The sequence below is a fragment of the Pungitius pungitius genome, chromosome 11 (assembly GCF_949316345.1).
Source record: "Pungitius pungitius chromosome 11, fPunPun2.1, whole genome shotgun sequence".
Lineage (NCBI taxonomy): Eukaryota > Metazoa > Chordata > Actinopteri > Perciformes > Gasterosteidae > Pungitius > Pungitius pungitius.
In genome coordinates, this window is record NC_084910.1 from 4,350,204 (window position 1) to 4,365,700 (window position 15,497).

Consider the following 15,497-nt stretch of genomic DNA (forward strand, 5'->3'; position numbering starts at 1 on the left):
TTTGGTTTTGGTCAAAGGGAGAAGACAAGTCATCTATACAATTGCCAGATAAGACATGATCACCACACACACATGTCCAAGTTCCGTTTTGGCTCTTAGTTATCCGCTCATAGATGTCCTTACATATGAGTATGTTGTAGACGACTGCTGACAATCAGAAAAAAAAATTGTATGTGGTCAGTTTTGATGTTAGATTTCAAACCCTTTTAACTAACATCATTATTTTCATGAGGCAAGGAAATATGAAGTTCTAACTAGAGAAATGATTTTCTGACCCTGCCTTAACCCAAGACTTTTTATTCAAATGAACACACTAAAAAATTCATTTTCTTTTGCTGATTTGGCTGATAATAAAAATATAAACTCAGATTACTGCATCCTGCAACACAGGAGTCTGTGGTAAAATGAAAACATTACACACAATTTCTGGTTATATTGCATATGATGAGTTAAAGACATTTAATGAGAAGATTAGATTGCATTGACAGCCTGCCAGCACTGCAGTCCATTGTTTAAATCACACCCAAGTACATTGGTCTTTGTCTGGAATTATTGAGAAACTAGTTTTTTATTGCAGTTCAACATATGGATAAATGGTGTTTTTGAACTTGAAATACGGGGCTTTTACTTTGGATAAAATTTATACAGTAAAATGATTTAACATTCAGCATCCTAGAGAGGTCATTAACACGAGTACATTGGTCTTTGTTTAAAGTTATTGAGAAATTTGTTTTTTTTTGCAGCTCAAATATGAAGAAATAGTCCTTTTGAAAATATAGGGCTTTTACTTTGGATAATATTCTAACTTCGTACAGTAAAAATATTCCTTTTTTGTACGACAGTAGTCAGAATGGTCCTGAACACACTACTTCAGTAATTTTATTAAATAGTTTTTATTCCAGTTACTTGTTCAATTCCGTAAACATCAGCGTACACGTGCAATAAAACGCAAGCGTCCGCAGTGTCTTTTCAGCTGACCGCACTAATTTACTGGACGGAAGTTATGCGGCTTTTACTGTTCCCTCGTAACTTCTAGCTGCGACCAATTTCAGACTTTTATTATCCGTGAACGCATCACTTATGTCAAACGAAATTATCGAAATGGAAGTAATATTAATATTTGGAAAATGAGAGGACAGTCAGCTATATAGTGCTACAGTGGTGCAATACGTTGGATAAAACTACACTTCTGCAGAATTGATTGCCTATATTCCCAAATGACGACAACGACGTATGCCGATATGCACTTTGTTCAGTAAACATAACCTTTTAATAACTCGATACTTTAAAAATATCGCAGAAACCTAGAGGTTATGGTTGGATGCGATTGGATATAATGTGAGTGTAACGAATTATCCGATAGTTCATGAAGGCATCACAAGGTAGACGGCAGGAATGTGTTTTTTGTGGTTGTTTATTAAAACGTCCTTTTAAAGGGAAGAAGAGGATTGATTATCATGACGGAAAATATCGATCTACGTTTCCCGTAAATTTTAATTATGAGCCACCCCCTTTGATTGCCTAATTCAGCAGAGCTAGCTACGGAAGCTAACGCTTATGTTTTGACAGCTGAGCTTGTTTGAATTGCTATAGGCTAGCCAACCATGGCTAGCTAGCTGACTAACGGCAGCTTCATAACCGTTAGCTAAACAAACAACATAAGCTAAAGGAGGCAGCTCACCTCGTTGAAACACCTTACATAAGAAAGCAACGCTTCCCTTCAAGGTAACGCCAGTTCAAGTAAGTGTAACCTCAATGTGTCTGTCACTGAAATGAATTTAAAGTAACGTTAACCTGAAGCGAAGGTGTTAGGAAAATGTATCCAGCGCTAGTTACTGTAAGCTAACGCTAGCTGGTTACCTGTCCTCGGCACAGAGTCACAATGATAGCAGAGATCATCATTTACTGACGTAATGCTAAACAGGCTAGCCATTTCTCAGTAGCATTGATAAAGGCAACTTATTAAGGACTAGCCGAATTGCTATGTGTTGTTCGCTCCGTGTTACATTAACTTCAATGCACATAGAAGCATTGATGCAACAGCTTTACCATTAATCCCCTAACATTAAACACTTGATTTGATGTTAATACTAATGTTGGCCCACTATTATACAAGTGAATCTATTTGAGACTAATACCAGTGGTCCCTGTCCGATTGGGACTTCCTTTTGTTTACATCTGGGTCACAGGCTGTCCATGTAAGGCAGCCTTACAATGCATAGCAGATTCACTTAAAATAGGAAGTGTGGTGAACACATTTATATTGAATGTTGCTAAAAACCGAAACACTTTGAGGTTTAAAGCTTCCTATCAGTTAGCTTGGGCAGGGCCACCTCCTACCTACTAATGTATATTTATTCCAGCTGAGTGCTTGCTGAGTCCGTAACGTTAGTTCACCTCTGGCAGGACACCATGCGCTTCTTAAAAGGCCTTAAAAGCAAAAGTAGAGCGGGCTCTGTTGCTCTCCATTATCTTGCATGTGGGTGTTTTGTGTTTTGGTAAGCTTCCATTTAGGTTTAGCTTCTAATCTAGGTGGCGCACATTTGTTGTACTCCGTGGTATCTCAGGCCTGCTGCCTTGTTGCACTAACGTGTTTGTCTCTGCCTCACCTACAGGTCATGCATGCAGCCGGGCCTCCAGCCTGCGCTTTGCACACTGCCAGCGATTGAGCCAGTGTCATTGCAGTAGGTGGAGGCTCTTCCTCTCTTTCTCCCCACTGCCTCCATCAACCTCAGCGTTCCCTATGTTAACCCTCTTGAGCATGTTTTACTATATCTGTCTGCGGCGACGCTCCAGGAGTGGGACACGAGGCGAGGCCCTTACCAGCCGGAGGGCCGTCGAGTCCGGCCAGCGCGCGGTGTTACCGATCAGTGTGGAGGTGGAGCAGTACGCCAAGGAGGTTCTGGACTTCAGCTCCCACTATGGCAGTGAGAATAGCATGTCGTACACCATGTGGAACTTGGCCGGGGTACCCAATGTCTACCCCAGCTCAGGGGACTTCACTCAGACGGCTGTATTCAGAGCTTATGGGACGTGGTGGGAACAATGTGCCAGTGCTCCGCCACCTTTTCGGCGGACCCCGAAAGGCTTCCACAGCCAGGATTATATTGAGCTGGGTTTCGAGGAGCCTGTCTACCCTACAGCAGTGGAAGTGCTTGAGACTTATTATCCTGGAACCATTGTTCAGATTCTGGCCTGCTCTCACAACCCCTTCTCCCAGAATCCACCAACTGATGTCAGGTAAAGACTACCACCGACCTAACAAACCATCGTCAGTCATTCTCCTCAGTGCTCCAATAGAGAGCTGGGTTCAAAGTTGGTTTCTTGTCATTCCACAACAAAATTCAATCTGTCGCCTTTAAGGTAAAAAGAAAAAACATAAGGGATTTTTCTATGGTGGAGCACAGACGACCACTGGAGGAGTCGAGGGTGCTTTTACACCTGTAGTTGGGTTCGTTCGGTGCGCACTATGGAACACAACAACATTGTTGTATTTAGATTCTGATCCAGTTTTCTGGGCACACTGCCTTTCTACGAACAAACCATGAGGTCTAAACATAAACACACATTGATTGGACAAACGTCGCCCTGCGTCATCGAGGCCCACACATGGAAATCCATTTCCAGTGACTGACGCAGGTTTATGCAGCACTTTAATCATTCTGCTAAACTTATGTTCTTTGATGTCACAAAGAGCATTATTAGTATTATTAAATCACAAATTGACCACACGATGAATAATGACTAGCAGAGCGACACGACTGCCCCTCCGCTTTCGCCCAGATGACAAACGTTGCCGACACGCATGAGTGGCTTCGTGCAGTAGGATTCGGAGTGTATTGCTGTCACACTCTTTTTAATGGACTTAATTAACTGACCAATCACACAGAGTGGGATACAAGCACAGGCTTTTTTAACAGATGCCATTCTATTAATCAGAGGAAATCCCCATGCTGACACGCAGCCTTGTTGATAAGCATTAAAACGTTATATACATGGCCTTCTGTAGAAATCAATTATCAATTATACAACAAAAAACTGCGAGGTTAAAACCCGCCCTACCTGGTCAGGTGTAGAACTGACCTCACAGCCTGAGGAAAGACGATGCTCTGTGGTCTGCTTTTAAATAGTACTAAGACAACAACGCATTACGAGCCAGTATGGAGACCTCAGAAGTGGAAACCTGTCTGCTAGTTGACCCCTGGAGACCTTATTAACCTTTATTTATACATTATTAAATGATTCGTTTTTACTTTCGATTGTATGCTTTGTAATTACAGATTGATAGCTGACATTTATATTCTTTGTGTGTTTTGTAAAACACCTTAGTGATTTATAAATAATGGTATGACTACAAATTTTGCAAATGTTAGACTGCAATTTTAGTGGTATACTAATGCACTTTTCCACCAATCAAACAAAGGAATGCATCAGGAAAAGCTCATGTCTGGAAGGCAAACAAAATCCACTGCTTGATGAGTAAAAGGAATTTGATTGATAAACCGCTTCTGATGAGCGTGTGAGGTGCTGCAGGGAAAAGCTACGGAAGCGTGTACAGAAGTTTGGTGCTTTAGTAGAACCAATCTCATCAAGTGAAGTTCAGAAGTTTGACACGTTTATTTCTTTGTCTGGGGAACAAGCCTCGAACAGGCAGCACGGAAATCACTCAAAACCCTGATTAGTATTCTACAGCGGACTATATATTCATATGACTATTGATTTTTGTGTTCTACAAGTTAAAACAATGATTTATATTATATGTTTTTGAACATGCATTAAAGAATTGTCAGTAAACTTATGTTGTTGTCTTGATGTCATGCATCATGCAAATGATATTGTTAGACAGTTGTTTTTATCATTTTTACACATGGGTGGCATCTCTAGCACTATAAAGTTTGCTTATGTGGCACCGAGTAGGAATATAAGGTCATCATCCTAAATAATCAAATCTGATTGGCTTGTCTGGTTTCAGAGAAAAGCAACCCTATTTGCCAATAATGAAAAAGTGACGGCCTATATGTGTCCATAATCGCAATAACACCTTAACCATTGTATACCTTGTATCGTCTGTAAATAAGTAGTTTGGAAAACAGAAGAGTTGTAAAAACAATTCATCACTTCCCATCAATGGTCCTTTTTATGAGTCTGTGAAATTGCGTCATGGTTGTCCAATGCAATGGCTTCTTTTGTGCATTGGACTCAGTGTATGAAGCACACAAAACAAGCTTAGAAACCCTGGACCAGCAGATGTCATTAGCCGCAAAAGCCTCGTCATGCGTCTGTTGAGTTAAATGGACGACTACGGCTCCACAAACCAACAGTGTTATAAGCCTCACTTCAGATGCCGTCACAACTTTTTCTTCTGTCCAGGTGGGAGGTGCTGTGGTCAGGGGAGCCCACCAAGGTGCTGACACCCCAGGCACGTCAGTTTTCCCCTAACATCAAGCACATCAGCTTCCCCACCAACCTGCTGCGTCTGGAGGTCAACAGCTCTCTGCTGGACTACTACACCGAGCTGGACGCCGTGATCCTGCGTGGGGTGAAAGAGAGGCCCATGCTGGCCCTCTATAAGATGCCTATCATCGACATAAACGACCTGAGTGACAGCGAGGAGGAGCTCTCTGACGTGGGAGGTCCTTTCAGACAAGGAGGAGACGGCAAGAACCAGAGGACGGGCAACGGCTCCTTTGACAAACTGCCCTACGAGGTGATTACAAACCTTAATGAACTTGTACGATGCATTACTCAGAGGAGAGGAGAGGAGTCGACGCACACTTTATGTTCTCCATCAAATATTTTTGTCCATTTATGTGGTCACTTCCTGTGACCGCATGGACGTCCCACCAGGCTAAGGCTCCAACCTTCGTAGCAGCGGATGTCGTTAAAGGCAACCTGGACTGTTGTGTTTGCATCGAGCGTTGCCCATAAGAATCATCGAGTTCTAACAAAGACGTTGAATGTCTTTCCTTCTTGGTAAATCCTCCGTAAAGCTTCTTTTCCTTCAAAGAAAATTGTTATCGGCAGGTCAGGCTTTTATAAAATTGGATATCACGATTGAACCGTAAATGGCAGACCTTTCTCTTCAGCGTCTTTTGTTGGTGCAGTTGGGTGTTTCTTGGCACTTTACCGCCACCTGTAGATCAGTGGATTAGTGTGAAGAAACCTAAAAGAACTCGTCCACAGCGCTGCTAGGGATCAAACACTCCCCAGGATGCTTCGAAGTATAAAAGTATAAAGAGAAGCAACTTCAATTCATTTGGTATGAATGGTATGAGCAGGAACATTACATCCCTTACAGATGGAAAAAAACACAACTATGTCAATTACATGGTAGAAAAAAGGCCTATATTCACAATGCAAAAACAACATGATGCTTTGGCGTCAGCATGTCTGCGGGACGATAACAATAAACGGGTAACTTGGCTATTTTTCAACCTTAACATTATCTTTTTCCATCATTTGGTGTCGACGTGACCAATCGGGTCAACGTTTTTTGAAATGATAGACTGTTAATGAAGATCACGACCTACAGGAATGTGTATGTATACATTCTATCAAAACCGACGCTCCACACGTGAACATTGTGGCTTGGACCCATTTTGACACGTGATCTCATAAGCAGCGCACGGAGACAGTCATTTTCATGCCATGCAGACGTATCATGTTGTTCTGAGACCAGCGTCAAAACACCGGCAGTATGCTAGATATTCCTTCTCTTATCTCTTCCCCCTAACCGCTGCCATTAACAGCAGTCTTCACAACCGCCGTGTGCTTGTTTCAGAAACACAATACAGCTATTATCTGTCAGCTGATACCCGCTTGAACACTGCGTATTGTTAATTCGCTGCAACACACACTTACACGAGCACAGTCATCCTCTCTCTTTGAGACGCACAGCGACGCAGCGCAAAACAAGCCGGCGCACCTCCCCACTGATCCCGCTATCAGTACTCCGTGTCCCGGGGTAAACACTATTTTGATCTGCCTGCCAGAAGGGACGCTATTAACATTCTCCAGACTGTTTTTCTCTGCTCTCTACGGCGTTCAGCTCTTTAAAGTTCTGCATTTCACTTTGATTCCTGCTATGTTTTCCTAGCTGACCTAAGGCTCTTTATATTTTGTCTGTCCTCTTCTTTTTTTTTGTCCTCTCCCCCCCTTATCTTCCGTCCTCCTCTTTGACGCCTCCTCCCCATCTTCCATCCGCAGCTCATTCAGCTGATACTGAGCCACCTGACCCTGCCGGACCTCTGCCGTCTGGCCCAGAGCTGTAAGCTGCTGCACCAGCACTGCTGCGACCCGCTCCAGTACACCCAGCTGAGTCTGCAGCCCTACTGGGGCCGGCTGAGTGACGCCTCCTTGGGACACCTGCAGGGCCGCTGCACCCTCCTCCAGAGGCTCAACCTGTCCTGGACCGGCAACCGCGGAGCTCTCACCCTGACCGGCTTCAGCAGGTCAGGCTGCCACGGGCTAGAAAGCAGGGGGCTGACCTTGGAAAACTAACAAGTAGTCACAAGCATGGTTTTGCGGGAGGGACACGTTGGGGCAAAATATTGTTCAATTCGTAGCCAAAAGCAAATACAATGAATCAATAAAAGGAAGCGGACCTTAGTGTGTAAAATAGAGACAAGTTGACCAGTAGGTTTCTGGTGTGTGATGCATTTGTTCCTCTCACGCCTTTCGCTCTCCATCTATTGTCCCCCCCCCCCCCCCCCCCTCAGCTTCATGAAGGCCTGTGGTCTCAGCCTCGGCTGCCTGGAACTGTCCTGCTGCCACTTCCTGAATGAGCCCTGTCTGGAGGTCATCTCTCAGACTTGTCCTGCGCTGCAGGACCTCAACCTGTCCTCCTGCGACCGCCTCCAGCCGCAGGCCTTCGCCCACATCTCGAAACTAACACGCCTCCGCCGGCTGGTGCTCTATCGGACCAAGATCGAGGTAGGCGCGGTCAACAGGGTATAAACAAGGCTACATTTATTTTCATGCCAATAATCAAGCTTTTGTTAATGAAGACTAAGTTATATTGTTAAAAGCACTAAGTATAAAGTCAGCAGTTTAAATGGGGGTGTTGATCTGTTGTGTTCTACTGGCTCAGTTAACGTAGATGGAGCACTGCTGACTCTTGATTCACTGCAACAACTATGATGTTGTGATGCCAGGCTACATCACATCCCTATGTTATCTTTATCAGCCAGTGTTTGAATCAAATCAACACATATTTTAGTTTCTGCTAGGTAGCTTGCATGAGTTCTGGGGACACAAGAAACTTGAGCATGTGCACCGTAAAATACATGAAGTCATGTCCACCAACACTGGACATGTACATGGAGACTAGAATAAGGTGCAGAAGATAAATGTATAGTAGAGGTTTGACTTAGAATAAACCCATTTCTTCAGAAGCCTTCCCCTGCTGTTGCACTAATGCTCAAGCTGCCTATTCGATGAGAAGTGTCGCTGTGGGTGTAAGCGTCTTCCATGTTGTTGTCTTCTGGGATGAACCGAGTCAACTCTGATCCAAGGGGGTCTCAAAGCCACGCACCGCGTGCACGTCGTTTCGGGTCCGGGCCTGCCTCGTCGTGTGCAAACAGCTGTGTTGTGTTTTGCTGTTGCGCCTCAGCGTTTCTCCGGTGTTGGTCGTGTTTCACAGCGCCGTTGTGGCCAGGAGGCAGTGTAGAGTTTCTGCGGCGGAGACGGGCAGCATTCAGCAGGTTGTTTACTCCCAGGCAGACAGAGCAAGCTGTGTGTGTGTGTGTGTGTGTGTGTGTCTGTTTGAGGCTCTGACATCTCGGCTGTCATTACCCTGTCACTGCTCTAATTAAATGGCCAGCTCGCCGGAGAGAGAGAGAGAGAGAGAGAGAGAGAGAGAGAGGCGCTTCAGAAGATGCCGGCGTCGGGCTGAGGCGCACACAGACAAAAGGCTTTCACTTTCATGTCTGACACTCTCTCCTGCCATCGAGGCACACGTGTTGGCAGTTGCAGTTTTGAGTTCCCGTGTCTCATCCCGAGCTGCGGTGCTTCGGATGAGATCTCGGTGGTCCTGACGATGCTCGGCTGAGCGGTATTAAGTTCCCTAAAATACAATAAGCCTTATCTGAGTGCCCCAGGCAGGAAGTCACATGGGAGGAACTGGACGATAATGTTTCTGTTATTTAAACACATATCGCCTGATTTTTTAAACGTATGGATTTTAGATCCACCCTCGGATGTCTGGGACTTGTTTCTCAGTGAGCTGTTAAATAACGTCAGTGGTCCTTTGAGTGTTGTTCCACTGTTCCCAGATCTGTTGTGATGTCCTGAATGCAAGCAGTAGTTCCTCTGAAAGAACACGTGTGCCAAACTGGAATGGATCCCATCACATCTCTGCATCTTTCTTGTCTTGTTGTTGTCCTCTGCAGCAAACAGCTATTCTGAGCATCCTGACCTTCTGCATAGAGCTGAAACACCTCAACCTGGGAAGCTGTGTGAGGGTAAGAACACACAGACACACACGGGAAGAAGTCCAAAAAAAGCACTGTCTGTTAACGAGAAAACCCTTCCAAAAGATGGCAGAGGCACAGCAGTGTAGCTTAACATAGAGCGGATTCAGGGGAACAGCTCGCCTGGCTCCATTCAAAGGTACGAACATCTGCCAGCAGCTCTGAAGCTCACCAAGTAACATGTTGTGTTTTGCTTGTTAACTCGACTGAAGTGTAAAGCAAACCGCAAATTGGCTTTATCTTTCGATTTTGTACAAATCCAATAAACAAGATCTAGAGGGGCAATGTTAATTAGAATAAATAAGACATTTAGTGTCAGTGCCTCCTAAAATGTATTTCTTTTATGTGTAGAATTAAAGGGAAAACATATTTTTGTAATTTTCAGACAGTTACATTTGCAAAGTCCCCGACTCCCTGTGTGACTATCTGAGTTTCCACCCAACAGTTCGATGCAGATTAATGAACATTTAAACGAAGCTGAAAGAAAATTCCAAATATCGTTGCAAGTATGAGAAGTTACAAGCGTCGTAATAGTGTGGAACTGGAAAGGTGCACTTAATGCAGCAGCATGCCGGTCGTTCAGTTCGCCAAACTGTGTTGTCCCCTGGGCGCAGCGTGGCCGACGGGCAGCATTCCGCTGTGTGGGATTTGGTTTGATGAATACCTTTCTATCCACACGACCTGTCTTGCACACGACTCTCTCTCCCCATTCCTGTGGTAGTCGACTGGGAACCCACCGGCGAATCTCCTCCATCGATCCTGCGCGCGTCACACTGTGACCGACGAGCACGCTGTGCGCTAAACTGTCCCGTGGTTTGTGAACTTTTGCTTCAGCATTGTGTGCTGTAATCTGCGCTCCATGTAATTTGTCTGCGTCTGGACACAACACAACTATTGCGGCCCTAATTTACAATCCACGAGCTCTGAGCCAGTTGACTAGACCTGGCAGATGTTTACAGTTTGAGGGTTTCTTTTAAAGCTGACGTGAACCCTCAAAAGGCCTTCCATAGAACTGCTGCCTGTCTCTCCTGCAGATTGAGGACTATGATGTTGTGGCCAGTATGCTGGCCGCCCGCTGCCGCTCACTCTGCTCCCTGGACCTGTGGCGCTGCCGAAACCTGACGGACCGAGGCCTGGCCGAGCTGGTCTCTGGCTGCAGGTAGACGATGCCGATGGGTTTGCTGCTGTAAATGATGGTTGACCCGTTGGCCTCTTGGAGAATACAGGATTCTGTCTTCATGCGACTATAACATTACGCACGTAAACACAAAGCAGAGCTTATCTGGTTTCAGTGAATTTGTATATTTTGTGGGATGAGTCACCCCCCCCCCCCGTGCACTATATGGTCTGTGGTTCCTCAGGATGCTGGAGGAGTTGGACCTGGGCTGGTGTCCCACGCTGCAGAGCAGCACGGGATGTTTCCAGCAGCTCGCCCGCTGCCTGCCGCGCTTACGCAAACTCTTCCTCACTGCCAACCGCACTGTCTGCGACTCGGACGTAGAGGAGCTGGCAGGAAGCTGCCCCTCACTGCAGCACCTCGACATACTGGGTAAGCACACATGGAAATATCTCTTCTAAACAGAAGGGATGAAGCTGATGGTCAGAATTGATTAATTCAATTCAAGCTGTTAATGTTTTGATATTGAGTATTATTTTGGGTGAAGAAGGGATGGAATAGATTTTCGATTCCATTACATAACCTACTTTGTCCATGGCTATACTGATTTAAAGGGATCCCACATTATTTACTTGTAAATGTTAGTATGACTATTATTACTTATTCACGCTACTGTGTCAGTAGTTACAGTAAGCTCATTATTTGTAGATAAAGTGTGTGTGGTGTGGTGTGTGTGTGGGGAGAGTGGGACATCGCCAGCGTGTATTGGATGATGTTAGCAATCACATTCTTTATTTCTGCAGAGAATAAAAGTCTCCTCTTTTTGGGCTGTTACTAAAGGCAACTATGGAAAGAAAAACTTGCTGTTAAATACTGCTGTTATAGTATATATCGTAGCAGTTGTCTTCTGAAAATGTGCCAAAGTCATATCCTGTAATATATAGAACAGTCAGAAATCTTTTGGTTCTTATTTGATTTTATAATGTCTTTGTCCTGCATCTTCTCATCTACCGTTCAGGTACCCGGTTGGTGAGTGCTGCCTCACTGAAGAAACTCCTCAAGTCCTGTCCACGACTTCTCCTCCTGGACGTGTCCTTCTGCTCGCAGATAGACATGCGGGTTGTCCAGGAGCTCTCCAGCCTCTTCCCCAACGTGGCCATCAAGAAGAGCTTCACCCAGTGACCCCAGCACTGCCTCATTTCCCGCAGACCGGATGAAGATAGAGGAGGGAGGCTCGCCTGCAGACACTGCCCCAAAATAAATGAGGCCGGACAGATGTTGTAGGAGAGAGTCTGTCTGCGTCTGTACCGCAGACAAGATCCTCCAATTGAAATGACTGCTTGAAAACACAGTTACAGACTTCCACTCACAGGATTATAGAAGGTGAGACATTTTTGCTCATTTCTTTTTGGACACTTAAAATCAGGGTTGTTGCAGTAAAACTGCTCCATCTCCCCAGAATCGGGAATCACCACTAATGTATTGCCAGGCAACACTACGCTCGGGTAAATGCCACTGGATGCAAAACACAAAACACAAAACAAAACCATTTGTCCCCCCCCCCCGAACATCTGATTAGGACTACGAGAAGGGGAGGCCGTGAAACACGCCCTCACGGGGGGGAAAGTCTTAAAAGGAGCGGTGGCTTTTGGTGGTCACATATTTATGGTCGCTGGTATCCTGTTCGAGTCTTTTTCAGAATGTGCAGCAATCATGCTGGCTGTTTTAATGAAAGGGATTCATTCTGAAGGCATCTGCTAAAATTTGAGAAGAAATTTGCCTCAAGGTTTGTTGTGTTAAAGGTGAAAACAATAGAGTCAACACAGCATTATTTAACACAATGTGCCGGTATCGCAGTATTTGTTGGTGCGAACCAACCCGAGACATCTTGAAAATAAATACACCATCAACTATCCTTGCACCTGAGATTCCCAGATAACAAGTTTTTTTATCAAAAAAAACATATGTTAGAACTTGTGAAAAACATTTGTTGAAATTGTGCTATAAATAAGATGGTAAAAACACCTAAGGTGTAAAATAAAATCAGCACAAGTAAAAAGAGTAGTTACAGTCCCAAAGGTATAATATAAACAATGTGAAAAGAAGTTGTGACAGATATAAATTAAGTGCACGTAATATATTAGATCTTCTGAAAGCATAATATGAGGACGTCAATATATGGGTTCTATACAGTATAAATGTATTAATTAAGAATGACTTTAATGGAGATTGTGACATTTTATTTGCCTTCTTTTTGAACAAATTATACAGGACCTCTGTTAAACTCAACGTTAGACTTTTGTTGGATTGAATCTCCAGATCTAAAGCACCTGATCCGGGTTCCTTTCTGTTTACATCTGCCGTCTGAATCTAACGTGGTGTAGAAAGTGCCTTTCACACAGGAAGGGGTTGGCGCTGCACTCACTGGAAGCCACTGGAAGTAATGGGCTTCAGAGAGCTTTTGTGCTGATGTGTGTGTGAAAGGCCCTTTATGTTCCACTGGTTATGACCGAGGCTATTCAACAAAACTCACAAATGTATACATTTTTAAATTATTCATCTTTTTTTTTTTTAGGTTGGCCAACTAGATAATTGGATTGCTAATTATGTTTGCTTAGCTTTTGGTCAGCTAGTGTTTTGGTTGTGTAATTCTAAAGGTATGACGAGCGCTTTGACTCCAGAGATGAATGATAACGTTTGGAAGTCACCGGTTCCACGACGCTCTCCTGATGTTGCATGCTTTTCCTGTTGTCCCCGCTGACTACAGCCACCTCTTTATGTATTTACCTACCTAAGCTTCGCCGATGAGATGGAGCAATGTGGATTCAGTGGCGCATAGTATGTGCAAACACTCTTATGTGACCTCAGTATTTGTCCTGAAACTCAGGGGTTTTAATATTTCATCTGGTTTTATTTTTTTTTATTTTATTTTTACATGTATTTTGCTGCTCCTAAAACCAGCAGACTCTTTACAGTCCATAACGCCAGGCTTAGTGAGCTTTGAGGTTCTGTCGTCAGTGTTGACAAACACACACGGCACAAACATCACTGTGGCTAAAGTTCTAGCTTATCGGCTGTGGAATGTTTCTGTAATCGTACGATTGTTAAAAATATATTGATGTCTGTGATTATTTCATAATTTAATCATATTTTATTAATATAATTTATTTTCAAGTGCTTCAAATGCATTTTCTTTTTTCTTGCACATGCTCCTTGTCAATATTTGTGCCTTACACTCCCGTTTGAATGTGGTGTAATGTTCGTGTGGTGTAGGTTGTTGTGAAGAGCTTTGATTTTATGGCCTTCAACCAAAGTAGAACGCAGACACCTGGTCTTTAATCCCACGGCTATATTTGACCAGCTTGAATGCCATTTATTGTAAATCAGCAATTAATATCCCAAATCATATTTATTTATAGTTCCCTGTGTGATAAAAATATTATCCAAACGTTATTACGTTATCCCTATATACATAAGCAGCACTAAACATTTTGGGAAACATTTTTTTTTTCTCCCAAATGAGTGGAACCACATTGATTTAGTCTGATTGCATTCAGTATGTTTATATCTGACCACAAAGACTGGAAGAGCATCTCCAGCTTGGCACCAATAATGAAAACGGGGAGGCTATGGGCCTAAATGGAGAGAAAAGGCATTTCCCACAAGACCAAAGTTGTCTTCTATGTGGTTTGTTGAACAGAACAAAAAGCATTTGTGACTACAGAATGAATAAATTACTGAAACTAGGTCAAGTAAATCAAGTTTGAAGCTGTTGGAATATTTGTTTGGACTAGTGACTGCAGTTTAGCTGCTGTAGCCACCACTCACACAGCGGTCCTATTTTCTTTGTGGGGGTGGAGGCCTTGAATGGAGCTGAATGGCATTCTATGACAACAGTTCAACTACGTAAAGTGGGCTTTTCAAATGCTTATTTTGATTAGAGTTAATATCTTTAGATTAAAAAAAAACGTCTCCTATCTGAATGCCAGCCTGCTTCCAGTCTTTGTGCTAACAGGTTAAACGTTTCCCAGGTCGACGTGCTGGGGGCCAAATAGATTAAACAGATGGTCACTGTCTTACCAACGAAGCAGTTTGGTCGAACACCTCCCAGTATTGAGCAAGTGGGATGACTCTGCTGTTCTGTTGTGAATATGCATCGACCTGCGTGCCGTCCGTAGGACATGCAGATGAGCTCCCTGTGCTGCAGTATGAAAGTCACTGTTCTGTGAAAAGATTGTGCCTCTGTCATGATGAAACTGGGTGCTTTAATTTCACTAGATTTTAAATAAACTGAATGCGGATGACTCTGCGTGTGTGTCTTTTCAATGTTGCCTGTAGCGGAATGCCCCTTACTGCCATTGTAGAGTCTTATTAATACCACAGAGAGAAGTGACATTAGCTTGTCTTCTTAACGGCCTTTTAATGAATTGTTTATGCCTGATTTAATGATGTATATTGTGGCCCTGTAATGTGCCCTAATGACGGAGAACGAGGCGGCCTCGGCTGAAGTATTAATTTGGACTGCCTCCCCTATGATTATTCCTCAGCCAACAACGCCACTGCTGCTGTGTGTGCGACATCGGATACAACGTGATTCATGGAGGCTTTTCGCTCTGCGCTACCGCTTGATTTCTTGCTGTCACGCTCCTCCATGAGGCTGATACATCCGAGTGGAATCCACAGCAATTAGTTCCACTTTTTTTTTTGTCTGATGGATTTTGAGCGGGAATATATGGATGGAAATATTGTTCCTGAATAATAAGTCCAGCATTAAGATGTAAACACGGGTTAGCTGGATAGCACATGGTTGCACTTACTTACTTTCTTTCCTTGTTCTGTTTTTTTTCTATTAACAAACCAGAACATACTGTGACAAATATTGCAGCAGGTGCAGTAACTGTATTCTCTTC

General features: G+C 43.8%; 1 protein-coding gene across 4 annotated transcripts; it reads left to right on the forward strand.

The window, feature by feature from the left end:
* The first annotated feature begins 1,346 nt into the window (after positions 1-1,346).
* Positions 1,347-14,891, forward strand: fbxl4 (F-box and leucine-rich repeat protein 4). Of its 4 annotated transcripts, none has more exons than XM_037454016.2 (9): positions 1,347-1,382; positions 2,616-3,240; positions 5,371-5,707; positions 7,207-7,451; positions 7,719-7,932; positions 9,390-9,461; positions 10,505-10,629; positions 10,832-11,019; positions 11,606-14,891. In XM_037454016.2, the coding sequence occupies exons 1-9, from the start codon at positions 1,367-1,369 to the stop codon at positions 11,767-11,769; spliced, it is 1,986 nt and encodes a 661-aa protein (XP_037309913.2). In that variant the 5' UTR covers positions 1,347-1,366; the 3' UTR covers positions 11,770-14,891. The 4 variants fall into 4 exon arrangements, with proteins under 4 accessions (XP_037309913.2, XP_037309914.1, XP_037309915.1 ...); XM_037454017.2 differs by lacking the exon at positions 1,347-1,382 and adding an exon at positions 1,389-1,740; XM_037454018.2 differs by lacking the exon at positions 1,347-1,382 and adding an exon at positions 1,389-1,725.
* Positions 14,892-15,497: the final 606 nt, after the last annotated feature.